We start from the raw sequence: 14805 nt of genomic DNA, 5'->3' as shown, positions 1-14805 counted from the left end.
AGACCTCTGCCACGGAATGTTGAAACCACCCGAAACTCTGACCAATTGTGCTCCTCACTCTCAGCTTGCCATTTTCGTGCTTCATGAGGGATAAGGATCTCTGGAACTGCTGTAATGTCGAGTGTTCTGCTTGTGTCGTGCGGAGCTCGGGTAGCCAGCCATTTTCTGGCTGCTCAAGAGCGCCCCCCACCTGCAGACCTTTTAAAAATGCTCATGCTTCTATATACAGAGACTATACAGAGACATCAGTTTGAATTCGGCTAGATGCAAAAGGGAAATTGTCAGCCCCGACCCCCACTTGTCGTGGAATGAAACCGGGTTGCATTGTTGTGGTGAACCTTTTCAACTTATATTTAGCTGATATGCAGCGACATTTCATGAATTTAGCAACATGTCCTGTGAAAATTGGTTCTTCATCTGTGGGGTGGTTAGCTAACACAGATGTCTTGTTGTTAATTGACCATACCCCTATGGGATTACAAAACATGTTAGTTCAGTTAGCTATTCACTCCAAAAGAAATGGGCTGCAAATTAATGTCGGTAAAAGTAAGATAATGGTCTTCGGTGCAAATAAGCTCCCTAAAAAATGTGTTTGGACTATGGATAATACTAGTCAATAAATATTTGGGTGTGCTAGTTGAAAAAAAGCTCAAATGGGTTAAGCACTGGATATGACTTAAAGCAAAGTGCTTAAAATCTGCAAATTCAATTAATAGGTTCATCAGTAGAAATGTTGGCTTCTCGGCCCATGCTATATTGATGTTATACACTGCACAAATGTTGTCAATGCTATTATATGGCATAGAGATTTGGGGCCACAAATATCAACCAGAATTGAAAAGGTTTGAAGCCATGTTATTTCATAAATTCCTGAGGCTGCCTCGCAATATCACAGTGGAATACATATACCTTGAATTTGATCTGAAATATATAGTATCTGAATGTATTTGCAAGATAGTTATGTATTATGAAAATCTGAAAACAATAGATAACGAATGATACCATCATTGTACCATACGTGCAGGAATTTATAAGAACCGATTGCTGTACAACAATGGGAACGTTTGGCACTATCATGTCACAACATTATAAGTGATTGTTTGAGTGTGATCCTAGGCGTCCAACTTACATGCACAGTTTAAAGGCTGACTGAGAAAGAAATTGGCAGAGTATAGCTACGAGTGTTATCTTGTTGAGCTGGCTATGAAAACTAATATTGACCCATTTTACGTATATCCTCGCCATTGTACATTACCGCGTACCCTAGCCCACAGATTTTTAGATACTATCTCATGTTGGAATTGAACCATTGTGAAGCTCTAGAGAGAAAAAGAGCGACAATGGGCATAAGTTGTTCAGAAAGAATGTGTTGCCTATGTGGTTGTCAGGTCTCTGAATCCCTAGAGCATCTTCTAGTGAGTTGTGAGAGTCTTACCATACTTCGTTCCAGTTATTTAAAGTCTTATAACAATCTGTTTGATTCTAGTGATGTCACATGTATATGGAAGAATTTTATGCAATGCGATGACATTAATTTTATCTTTTTTATGGTCAAATTATATTTGAAAATTGTTGACATTTTAAATTCTTTAAATGTGATTATGTAGTTTATCTTGTGCTATTTATTGTAAACTGCTGGTAATTGCGAAGATGTTCTTGCATAATTTTTCATCTTTTAAAGTTATTGGATTCATGTATTGTGTCTTGTGTATATACAAAGCCATAAGGCTAGAATTATATTATGAAATATATTTTACTGCTTCCAGTTTTACACATTTTATCAGATCAAAACTGAGGGTTTGTGGGGCTATTGAAGGTAATTTAGGTCAACCCACATATAGATGGCAAGGCTATGATGCAGGGATTCAGGTAAGAGAGATTATTTGGAAGATATATACGTGCTACGTAGAAGTCCTATGATTGTGAAATAGCCAGTTTTTAAAGGACTGCTTAAGGCGTTTACCCAGGCTAAGGAGATGGAGAGCCCAATTGTATTGTATGGATGGGGTGGAGATTGCGAAGATTCTGTGTAAACAAGATTCCAAATTATTTTGGTGTTTAACAAATGATGTTAGGAAAATGCAGATCGCCAGACAGACAAATCCTATCTCTGAGGAAACCTGGATGAGTTATTTAGCTAATTTATTTGCCTCAGTGAAAGATCCATTGGGGTATAAAGTAACCATATAGTATCCCAGCCTTGGTCTCTGTTTTTAGACTAAGAACAAATTGAGGCACTTATTATAGCTTCCAATACTTCATGAGCAGCTGTGCCTGATGGGCTTACTAATTTAGTTCTAAAGGAGAACCCAGTGCTGTGGTCAGAGGTACTATATTTACTCTTTCAGGATATCTTACATAAAAAGATAGCGGAATCATGGAGATCTGCAATATTTATTCCAATTTTTAAAAAGGGTGAGAGAATTCCTCCATGTAATTACAGTGCAATAGCGGATGTAAGCAGTACGATTTTTCTATACCATTGTTTTAATGGCCCAGAGTAATTGGCCAGAGGTGTCTGGTCATTTGGATATTAATCAGGCTGGATTCAGCCGTTGGCTAGATAACGCAAATAAGCAGGTTTCTGTTGATTCCGATTATGATAACAATGAGGCTCCTGGGGAAAAATGTATATATGTCATTTTTAGATCTAACATCTGCACTTGACAGATTAAGTAGAGAAGCCCTGTGGTTGAGCTGACTTGATGCGGACTTCCAGACATTTTAGTAGCTTTACATAAAATACCATGATGAAGGTTTGAATGAATATGAATGGAGGGGTGACTAGGCCAGTTACAGTTGCCCGAGGGGTGTGCCAGGGCTCTGTCCTGGTCGCCGCTCTATTTAATCTGTATCTTTGTGATATGGTGGATTTGCTGAGCCAGGCTATTGTGTCCCCTCCCCACCCCCAAAGCTAGTACTCTCGGTATGTAATATCTTGCATACGCAGACCGGTTCTATTTGACCAAACACCTAGAGGCCTTCAACGCTCAATGGATGCCTTGAGTGCTTTTATGGATGCACATGATCTGTCTGTAAATGCAAAAAAAAAGTAAGTCATGGTTTGTACTACAAAAAAATCTCATTTGTCTGGAAAATCAAGGACGCCCCTCTGGTTCTATTGAGTCAGTATACTTATTTAGGATTTACAGTATAGAACCGGATGGCAAAGACAATAGATATGGAGTGTTTGAAAAAACAAATGTGTTATTTTTAGAGCCCATTTAAAGGGACTCAATTCAAGATTTGGACATTTTTCTCTGCTTCCATTAATCACATTATGAGATCATTCCAGCTTCATTGTATGATACAGATTTCCTTTACCTTTTGGAAAGATATAAATTGGCAGGTTCTCAGGGCTCTGATCTGAAGAGGGGCATTGGATTTGCCCTAGTGTGTTCCTTCCCGTTGTAAGGTAGGCAAAAGTATGAGACAGACCCAAGGGTTCAAGTTTTAATATGTTTATTAACCTTGGAAATGGGGTGGGGGGCTGGAGATTTCCTAACTTGCCATAGCTCTACGATGAGAGTGGGCTCAACAATAAACAAAGCAAAACTAGTCCGTGTCAGTCTCTTAGTCAAATCAAAATGACCTATACTAACAAAACCTAATGCCTGCCCTATCTCTTAAACAAACAAAAAGTGTGTAAAGGGGAATGTGTTTGCAAATTAAAAAGTCAGTGTTCTAACAGAGGAAGGTGTCTGAATCAGCTCTCCTCCCCACGTTGGACAGTATGGTGGCCCCCATAGACAAGATGACACACTGTGGCTCAGACTATCAAAAAAGGCACTTCAAAACGTGGCTTGTGGCCCGCTTGGCCTTCCACATTAAAGTCACTTATTCCTTTTCACCAACAGTTCTTTCACAGTTCAACAAAAGTGCACCTAGGTTTCCCTCTGCCTGCCAGGCTCGGACCTCTCAAGGCATCAACAATTCACATAGGTCTCCCTTAGTCGGCCTCGGACCTCTCAACTAAAAGTACCTGATTCAACGTAGATCTTCCTCAGCTGGGCTTGGACCTCGCAATCACAGCACTTGCAGGGGTTCCTTTCCCCTAACTTATTTCATATTCTCTATCTCTCTGTCAGTCTTGGCCCTTTCACTGATGTCGAAAACCTTCGAATGTGCAAGGCTTTTACCATAGACTTCCACAGGACCACTTCGACTTTCACTTCAGCTATCCCTTATGTTATTTACCCCAGTGTCTCTTGATTTTGGACAGTTCCTTACCACAATTACAAAAAAGGTCAAGGAAATCTTTCTCTTTAAAGCATTCACCTTTTAACTTCCGCTTTCATCAGGGTTAATCTTGACCATTGCACATTTCAGAGTTCATTCACTTTGTCGCTTTATAACAAGACATCAATCATTTTGCTGAGACTTTCGAGTGGGCTACTTCCTTTCACCGGACCACTCTGCTGCTCTGTTTCACTGGCTTCACATTTATTCAATTGCATTTCTCTTCGCGCGTTCGCTGTCCTAGGCGCAACCTTTCTTGCTATTATTTCTCATTCGCGTCCTTCACCCAGCGGCCCCACGTTTCATTCATGACTCACTGGCTGAGCTTCGGTGTAACGCTTTCTTCTTCCTCCTTCTTCATTACAGTAAAGGCCTCACCATCAGTCCCTCAGCTCCTCCCTAACACTGTTTTTAACCTGGGAGTTGAACAGGCATTCCTGATGCACTTTAAAGAAAGGCTTTTCCCAGCTTCACTTTAAGAACTCTTACGATCCCTTTGAAATACGGACTCATGGCCTGGCTTTCTCATGCTCTCCTTGGCAATCGCTCAGCCCCTTAGCCTTCCGTTCTCCGTCGCCTGGTTCTTGCTGGCCTTCGCTGTGCAGTGTTTGTTTTGTACCCAGACCCGCTCTTGAGTGCTTGTATTTGGGTAGGGAGCCTTTGCCGGACTCAGCCTTGCAGCCTCCCTTCTGTCTTCCCAGGAGCAACTGTTTTCTCTCCCTAAGCAGCCTCCCTTTATACACCTGTATGATGTTAATTGGCTACAGGTGTGTGGTCAGAGTTGGGTCTGCCTGACCATGCCTGACTTCATTAGTGGGACAACTTGAGGGTAGTTGATAACCATTTCTCTGTTTCATAAGTTGTTTCATACAGGTAATCCTTCCTACTCGGTTGTCTCTCCTTCACAGTGGTATGAAAAAATGGGTAGGAGTGGGATGCGTGTTTGAAAGTAGTCTGAAAAGGTAGAGGGGGTCTGCGGTTGTGGGTAACTGATGGCAGGGGGATGCCATGTCTCGCCTATGCCTCCCACCCCCAATCTCAGAGTATCCGCCCCTCAGGTGTTCGTCCCTCACTTTTCTGCCTCTAGCCACCCGAATAGAGGATCCCCGAGGAATGGAGAGGGAAAACCCATCAGGTTTTTCACAGTGGAATTCGTCCCAAACTTGGGCTCATTTCTATTAGAGCCAATTTTAAATGGAAAAGCTTCTTCGTTTTTTCTTAAGATCAGGTCCCCTATTCAGAACACATTATCTAAAAACTTTAGCAACTTGATGATGCAGGGAACCTCCAAATGTTTATCAGGTTGGATTTGTTTTTATCATTCTTTACTCACAGATCTTTTAAGAACGCGTGACATCATTTTGGATGCATCTCCCTATAAGGTGAAAAAAGCATTATGGTAGGTGGACTGGATTCGCACTAGAGACAAAAACCTGAAGTATGTCGTATTTAGGGAATCCACTCAATTGTTAAAGTTGCTAGCTTCCCCAGAACCTTTAATCCTTTATGGAGAAGGACATTTATGAGGTTCTGTTTCATCTTTTTTGCTACAGCAGAGGTGGAGAATGCTAGGGTGGGTGTAAGTATATCAGAAAGGGTTTGTAGATTTTGTGTGAAATCTGGATTGATTGAGAATCTGAAACACCTTCTACTGAATTTTCCTAAAAATGTTTTATATATATATATATATATATATATATATATATATATATATATATATATATATATATATATATATATATATAGTTAAATATATTAACCATTTTTCATAGGACGTAGTTGTATGACTATCAATGAATTTTGGAATACATTTTTTTGGAGTGAACAGATATCCTTAATTTTAGCTAGAATAAGATGTTTAGATTACATTTTTCAATTTGTTTTAGGATAATTTTGATGGATGATGTCGTTTTTGTTGTGAAATAATTATGGTATTCAATGATTGTGTAAAGCTCTTTTATGTAACCAAAACACAATAAATTAAAAACAGGATTAAAGCAGGATGATTGTCAGCTCAAAGTAAACGTTTTATCTAATTAGATATGATTCAATAAACCAGATGATCCAGATACAGTGCAGAAAGGACAGATCCTACTTCGAGTCCTGTTTGCCCTGGATGCCGTTGAATTATTGCTGTCCTTTGTGGAATCTGTGTTTCTTGAGATCGTCTTTGCTGGCCGCCACTTTTGCATATTCCAGTTTTGTCTTCTGACCGGTGTCGGAAATCAGCCAATTTAGAGTAAGGTTGCACACATGCATCCCCCTGTAAGCTTTTCAAAACTTCCCAAACTTGATTTTCATCTAAATTAGGTGTTTTGTAAATTGTCTTTATTAATTTAGACTAGAGAATGCATAGTCGTTCCTAATATGTTTCTCCAATTTCAACAGGTTGTCACTTTATGGTACAGAGCACCAGAGGTTTTACTGCAGTCCAGTTATGCAACACCAGTTGATGTTTGGAGTGTGGGATGCATATTTGCTGAAATGCTCAGAAGAAAGTAAGATGTTTGCTTATTGTTCTACTATAACTATTGTTTTTCTTTTTAAATGTGAAAGTTTCTGTGATATGGTGTATTTATGTAAATATCACCCAGGGGTGTGTGAGCAGCAGATTGTGTTGCCCAGAATGCGGTCTGAAACCTCTGGTAATGACTTTGTTCCCGGTTCCCTGCAAGCTGTTGCCTGCTCTGATGCTCCCCACCTGTGCAAGCCTCACAGCATTCAACTGGTTACCCACACCACCTCTCTCCACAAGGTCACACTTACCTGGCACCTTGCTGGATTCAGCAGTTCCTACTGTCCTCCGAGCTCACCATGAAAATGGAAATGCACTTTGTGCTCTCTTTGACATTTCCATGGCAGCCATCTTTGTATTTTCTTACATAAGAAATGGGATGCACTCAAGATAAACACAGTGGACCTCATCACGAGGTTGGAGGCAAACCGGCAAGCTACCTCCAAACTCGCATCCGGAACTGGCACCCGTGAATGAGCAATTACTGGGCTATTCCAACCCCACCAGTAATTGCCCTTTCACGGGTGCCGGACCCAGTACATCCCCATTCCCATTTGAGCCCGATGAGGCTCAATGGGAATGGGGAGGGTGGTAGCACAGATACCGTTAATAACGTTACAAGTGCTACCATCATGTTCTGTTTGCGGGTGCCAGTACGGCCTCCAGGTCAGACCTAGTGGGTGAAAGGGCACCCGCGAGCAGTACTCCTAGTATGGCGGTTCGGTAGCAACAGTGCCGGTAGTGATACCGGCGCCGTTGTTGCCTTACCGTCATACTTTTAATGAGGCCCAGTGTCTTTTGCTAAAATGCGGCTGCTGTTAGCTGCGTGGATGTTATGCAAGAGTAATAATGGCATTAATCAACACTGGGGTTGGCCATACTGAGTGTTAACTGCCCTTCGCCCTAGTTAAGAACCCTTGCTCTGCTCGGGCCGTTAAATCTATTATTGCCCGAATTAACACGTCTTAAATAGTTTGGGACGTCTTTCTCCCAAAATTCTTAGATTTATTTTACATTTATTTAATTTTTTTAGGTTTGTTGAAAGGAACACATTCCCATTTGACTAGAGTAGTAATTTATGTTTTTCCTCCATGGGACTATATATTTTTTAAGATTATGTTGCTGATCATCTGTTAAAGTTTGATGCTGCAGTTTATGATCTCTCATCATTGACTAATATATCTATATAGACACCAATCCATGATATTAAGCAGCATCCTAATAACCTAGCTAGAGTGGCTGGTAGTGTGAGTGATAATGTTAGAGACTTTAGGTTATGACCTTTGATAATGACAACAGAGGTATTATGTGCATGTTCTCTTTATTCATTTTGATTAGTAATTAAGTATGAAACCAGGACAATAGGATATTGGAAAGAAAAACGAAACTTCTTTTTCTGAGGAGCAGGTAAACACATGTGTACCTGTTGAAAAATGTGAAATCCTCCAACTTTGGCAAACATTACAAACCATGCATAATTGACCGTAACTACAAGTTCCAGTATGCAGAGATTCTTCTTTTGCTGGCTTTCTCAATGTGCTCAAACTATGGCCCCGTTGTCCAGCAGAGAGAGAATCAACTTTACATTTTGTATTTTGTCCAGTTGTGTGGGGCATGAGACTTTAAAAGGACATCTGGGCAAACATACATGTGGGTACATTTTGGCCTCTGATATGTGGTAACAAGAATATATGTTTAGATATTTAACATTTCTAGGCATCAGTTAAAGATGAAGTGAGACCTAAGGTGAAGGGAATGAGGGTGGGTTAGAGCATACACATATTGACACAGTAGATGGTACTTATTCACACATTATTTGAGCATTCCAGTGGTGGGGGTCAGTTGGAAAAAAACATAAATGGAAGGAAGTGTATCGAGGGCATGGGACAGAAGTTGTTGAGGGTTTAAGTACAGAGAGTAGAGTGAGATGGACTATGCCAAGTTGTGGGGAACTAGGCAAAGGATAGATTTAAATGTAAGGGGTGGTCTTAGTATGGTGAGGTGGAAGGTCATCTAGGTAGGTTCTAGAGGGTGCATGTAGCTAAGTTGATTATTTTGTTTCGACAAGAGAATGAGCAAACCAGAAGGCCTAGGAGTAGGCCAGAGAAGTTTACTGTGGAACGCGTTGGAGATAAGAGTTTTGGCATAGAAGTGAGATAAAGAAATGATGGAGTTGACGGTAGCTGTTAGGCAAAGTTTGTATGCAGTACCCTTTGGGACCACTGATCACAGGTATAGGAAACCCAACCTTTGGTATAAGCTTGTACTAGACAGTTTTGGTAGCGTGTTCAGCAGCCAGGCTTATCTCAAGAGGGGTCAATGTGAGCTGTTGGGGAGTTACAGAGATTCACAGTGACAAGTATTCAAATAAACTCTTACACTCAAGGTTTCTTGAATAAACAATTTTATTCATCATTCAGTTAGAGTAAGCCTTCTTCAGAAGGGAGCAATATAAAACGTAACACACAAACACGCTTCAATACTATTCACTCTTAGTTTCTAAATCAGTAAAGACCCTTTTTCGGATGGCCCACAGACACAACCTACACCTTCAGGTGACTTCAATAGCTAGGGTGCTGGGGACATTAATATCTCGCTGTTTGCATTAGAATACTGTTAGAAGTTGGTAAAAGGAAAAGATTATTAAAACAAACAAGAGACCACAAATATTCTTAAGCAAATACTTTTGGATCCCCTAAGCAGAGTCATTCAGTTTAATAGGCTAAACCAAAGTCAATGGGGAGCATTCTTCTGTAGGATGAAGCACTTCTGGTAGGTAAGTAAAAAAGTCTTTGCACAATGTTTTAGAAGTCTTTGAGGAAAAGAAGAATACAATGTAGGGCCATAAACAGTTAGACTTGTGAATGGTAGAAGATGCAAGCAACTCTACAGCAAGAGGTAAGTTCTCTCAAACTTTTTACAGTACCTTTGTATTGAAGAAAAAGTGCAGCAGTTGACTTCTGTTCCTGAGCAGCTCTGCAGATCTCACTGTTCCTGGGCCTCAGTCGTGGGGACAAGAGGGAGGACTTGTGGGGACTCCTGCATTGCAATGGGACGGTCACCGCTCGCAACCTGTAATCTTCAAATCAGTAGCTGTTCAGTGTTTCAGCTCCTCGCGTCTACCGCAAATAGCAAAACTGCAGTTCCTGGCTGTCGAGATGGGCTTTCCTAGCTTCTGGGGTCCCACAATCTGTTGAGGGGGCTCACAATCGGTCCGTCCTGCTTCTCGGGAGTCCGGAGGATATTCCCAGAGCTCTAGGACAGCTTAAAAGCAACGCACACAATCTGGTGTTCCTCGCCCTGGCTATACGGTTTCCAGCAGCAACTCTGTGGAGATTCAATCGGCTCCGAGAAGGATGTCAAGTTGGCATACTTTGGAGTTGATTGGTCCTACCAACTCAAAGGGAGAAGTCTCCCTCGCAGGGTCTTCTCTGTCAATACTAATTTGGAGTTTCAGCACAGCAGCAGGGTTTCACTGGGTAAACCAACAGTCCCGGAGTTGCAGCAGGTGTTCTCTTCAAATTCTTCTTCGGTTCCTTCGTCCAGTGGTCCACTCTGCCTTCCAAGACACAAGCCTCGCCTTTTATTCAGTTCTCTTCCATTCATTCCAGCCTAGCTGTCATTCACCCAGCAGGGTGGCTGTCCTTGACGGACAGTCAGCCGGCCAATCACTACAGAGTGCATTTGGATCTCCTAGGAGACTAAGCACAGGGAGTTTCGGGCACCTCCCTCACTTCCTGCCCACCCCAGACACCCTGGAGCCAGAGGCGGGCTTCACTCGTGAATCCTGACAAAGGCAAAGCGAACAATGGGACCACACCTGGTTTAGTAAATCTCAAGAAGGACCTTTCCACAAAGAAATGGTGAAAAAAGAAGACCGAGGCCATTTTGGCAAATACACCCTGCGGTAAATGCACACCACGGTAGTTAAAATGAAACCACTGCCATCAGCCATTCAGTGAGAAAAGAGTAACATAAAAAGGTTATATTAGAAGCTAGACAAAAGGGAATAACCCTCCAGCACCCTATTGTAAGATATTGTGTGCTGGGTCTAGAAAGTTAAAATGTAAGTAAAGTCAATTTCACTTTACTGCTCTGGGAAACAGTAGTTTATCCCAGAGAAGGTATTTAAACCTTTGGGAAATCTGAAAGACTTCCCTATGCCACTGCACTGAAGGTGCTGTGTTTACAATGTAAAAGATGAGGTTTAGGATGATTTTCCCGCATGAAAAGGTTCTGCATCACCCCGCTCACTATACTTCATGGTATAGTCAGCGGTGGCTGTGGGGGACACCCCCGCAGCCTTGCGTTTAAAAAAAGAAAAAAAAGAAAAGGACCCTGCAGCGCCGGTTCCCGATCAGTGAAGTGAAAGGGAACTGGCGCTACAGGAACCCAGCTTGAAGACAAGGTAAGTGTGGTTTGTTTATGTTGGGGGTGTGGGTGGGGGTGTGCTGAGGGTGTGGGTGGTGGAGTGTTATGGGTGTGAGTTTGTATGTGTGTTCGCATGGGTAAGGTGCGAAACTTTTGGTAGTTTGCACCTTTCTGATGCGAACGATTTGCCCGCAGTCATTCCAGCTGCGGACAAATCACTCGGATTCAAAGATGATGCCTATTGAGTTTGTCAGGCGCCATATCCAAAAGAAAAACAAAGCTCAGAAATCAAACTAAAATATATGAGAGAGTGGGGAAAAAGGGTCTGACTCTCTCCAGGTAAAGAAATAAATCATGTCCACAAAATCCAGCAAAGTTGCTGGGGGTCTCTAAGGTAGAGGGAATTGGCACATTTCTGAGAATTCTCCCTAACAGTAGTTGAGAATGAAGGGGTGTGAAGGGACACAGGTTTGCCCATATTTTAGTGATTTTAGAGAAGTAGTGTCCTCAGTGGAGAGGTAGGAATATGGAATAAAGTTTAGGTTGGCGTGCATGCCATTGTGTGACAGTCAGTTTGCAATTGTGTAGCAGGGAAATGAGATCTGAAAGTATGTAGTGGGAAGATGTGTTGGAGTCAAGAGAAGTGGTGAGAACTGGGAGACAGCCCTGTTATGCAGTGAGGTGAGCAGGCAAATAATGCTTGCGCCAGCAACAGGAGTAGAAAATCATGGTTTTCGCCAACTGTTGGATGGCTGAGTAGATGCATGTTTGGGGTGAGGAGCAGGAGGTGATGGAGCATATTGGATAGTGATAGTCTAGGGGGTTAGCCAGTCCACTGCTAAACTCTACAATGGAAAGTGTAATAGAGTGAGCACGATTAGACGAGAGAGCTTGGAGAGTCATCCTGATATTGTGAAGATGGGGGAACTAGGGGGCGTGGCCTGTGTGAGGAACTCATGGTGGCAACAGTTAAGGCACAAGTGATCACAGTTCTAGGGTATTTATTAAACTGTATAGGAAGGTTGGAAAAACGCTTAAGCTAAACCTAAATCTAAGATTGGCGCAAACTACGACCATCAAATAATAATAAGGCAGTCCTGGTGGCGTCTTGTAAGAAAAAAACCTATTGCCAGTCCTTACAACTAAATACAAAAGAGTGTGGGATAATATTCACAAGAAAGAAAGAAAGAACGGTTCATAAATGATGTCAGGATGTGGTAGCCAGGGGTTTTCCTCCCCCACGTTTTGAGCATGGGACAAGGCAGGACTCCTCGGGCACAGCACATGCTCGAGCTTCCCAGCAGGAGACGACAGTTCCACTTCTCAGATATCAGGACCTTCGGTAGTTACATCTTTTTTCTACAAAACAGTCTCTTGCCTCGGAGGACCTGATGCTTTCCAAAATAATAAGCAAAAGTTCCTTCTTGCTTGTATGTTGAGTGATGCCTTTTCACCCCTGGATTCCCCTCTTCCAGACTCAGTTTCACAAACAATTATTTTCTACAAAATCGTAAACAAAGGTTCTCCAGCATGGGGTCTGGCATGGATTCACATGCTCATGAATATTCCCCTTCGTTAGGCCGGGAATCCTCGGTATAGAAAAAATCAGTATCAGTTTCGTTTCTGATCTGTCTTTCTCAGTAGTAACCAATCACTGGTCTCTGGGTCATACTGCCACCAGCCAATGACTGCCCTCTCCCTAAGCCCCGCCCCCAGCAGCCATCCTCAGATTTTTACCACACGTTCAACTGTTGGGAGTCCTCGTGCTGTAGCTCTCGAGCTTTTGCTGCGTTTTCGCGCTTTTTTCAGGAGATGTTCTCATTTTTTCGGTTAAATAGAGCCTCAAGCTCCACCATTTCTACTTCCGATCAACGGGGATCCGTTTCGGAGTTTCTACGCCTCTCAAGGGTGAAGATTTCGTCGAGTTATGCTTTTGGAGGATTCCAGAAGTTCCGAGGCCTACCCCGGACATGGCCCAGGAGAAAGGGAGCTCGACGCCCGGGAAGCTGTTCAGGACCTGCCCTGGATGCCAGCTTCAGAACGTTTTCAAGGAGGACGAGCATTCGTTATGCCTCTACTGTCTCCATGAGGACAAGACGCACAAGGAAAAGGACTGCGCGTTTTGTGGGAACATGTCGGAGCGGACCATGAAGGATCGCCACCTCCGTCTCGCCAACTGGTTGGAAGGTAAGAGCCCGCCAGGCGAGAAGAAGAAAAAGAAGTCCGAGTGGTCTTCTAAGTCCTGTGAGGGTGCTCCGGCGATGGGGACCCAACAAAAGGCTAAGCACCGCGAGTCCGCGGGCACCGGGAGCGCCGAACGGTCAGGCTCCTTGGCTGCCAGGCAGGGCGCATCCTCCCCGGCGCCATCGACCAAGAGCCAACGCTCTGGCTCGGGTAAGAGGAAGTCCGAGAACACGGCGAAGCTTCTGGAGAGGCCCCGGTCGATCTCGAAGATTCCGGCAGAGGGGGAGCGAGGCTCGGACCCTCCCCCCAAGGTGAAGGCCCCAGGCGTACAGAAGGTGACGTTGGCCTTAATTCACCCTGCTAAGACCTCGATTGAGGATGTCGCCGCGGCCCTGGCTCAGCCTGTGGAGGCTACACCAGTGGAGGCGCCCTCAGGTACCAGAGTCTCCCTGCCACCGCGGAGGGAGTCGTCTTTCAGGCCCATCAAGAAGACCCCCACGAAGTCCTTGTTGGAAAGGTTGGGGGAGGGGTTGGTGGCCGTCGTGGATACGGACACGACCTCTGAAGAGGAGCTCATCCAAGTCGTGGAGGAGGCCCAGCCCATTGGGAGGGATCCCGACGAGGGCGACGGTGAAGCGCCGCAGGACACCTCGGCGGCCATTTGGTCAGCCATCCAGTCCTTATGCTTGGAGATGAGGACTAGGTTGCCCCTTCCCCCGACGGAGGTACCTGAGCCAGACCCGACGGGGGAACCGGAGCCAGGACCTTCGGAGAGCCCTGGAGGACGACGCATCCTAGGCCTCCTCTCCCGCCTCTGCGGCCTTCTCTGCCTTCCCCCCGGTCCACTACCCACAGGGATGATACAGGCATGGACACGACTACGACGGGTACGGATGACGACGGAGGCGACGACGGGACGTGTCCCCCGTCGCCCCCTGCCCGGGCGTCCCCGCCCGACGAGATTGGATCCTTTCATGCTATGATTTCCAGGGCATCTGAGCTCTTCCAGCTCTGCCCCGAAGAAAAGAAGGAAGGGTTCCTTTACCAACGGCGCGAGGCTAAAAGGAAGACGGTCCTCACCGTACCGCTTCTTGATGACATCTGGGATGAGGGGCTCACCCTTCTCAAGAACCCTGCCACGGCTCCTGCGAAGAGGGACAGGTACGAGAATAAGTACCGGGTCCCCGACGCTGCCCCCTTGTGCCTTAGGGCGCAACCTACCCCGGATTCGGTCGTTTCGGCGGCGGCCAAGAAGAAAGCAGGGGGGGCATCGGCCTCAACTTCAACCTCCCCGCCGGACGGCAAGGGTAGGAAGCTGGATGCGTTGGGACGACGGGTCATCTCATCTGCCGCGACGACCATCAAGGCGGCCAACGCCCTGGCCATCGTAGCCCGCTACGACAGGGAGTTATGGTTCAAGATCGCCCCTCTGTTGGATTTCCTTCCGGACGCCAAGAGGTCTGAGGCCCTGGAAATCTTACAGGAAGGTGAGATTG

General features: G+C 44.5%; 1 protein-coding gene across 3 annotated transcripts in view; it reads left to right on the top strand.

Moving 5' to 3' along the window:
• CDK6 (cyclin dependent kinase 6) overlaps window positions 1–14805 on the top strand; it is an 896150-nt gene that overhangs the window by 318759 nt on the left and 562586 nt on the right. For all 3 annotated transcript variants that reach the window (XM_069648455.1, XM_069648457.1, XM_069648456.1), the window contains exon 5: window positions 6628–6737. In XM_069648455.1, the coding sequence (XP_069504556.1) occupies window positions 6628–6737 (110 nt within the window). The remainder of the gene's footprint in view (window positions 1–6627; window positions 6738–14805) is intronic.

Source organism: Ambystoma mexicanum, chromosome 2q (assembly GCF_040938575.1).
Source record: "Ambystoma mexicanum isolate Mex_15411 chromosome 2q, UKY_AmexF1_1, whole genome shotgun sequence".
NCBI lineage: Eukaryota > Metazoa > Chordata > Amphibia > Caudata > Ambystomatidae > Ambystoma > Ambystoma mexicanum.
Note: the sequence above shows the minus strand (reverse complement) of the source record. Positions and strands in the feature narration are given on the sequence as shown.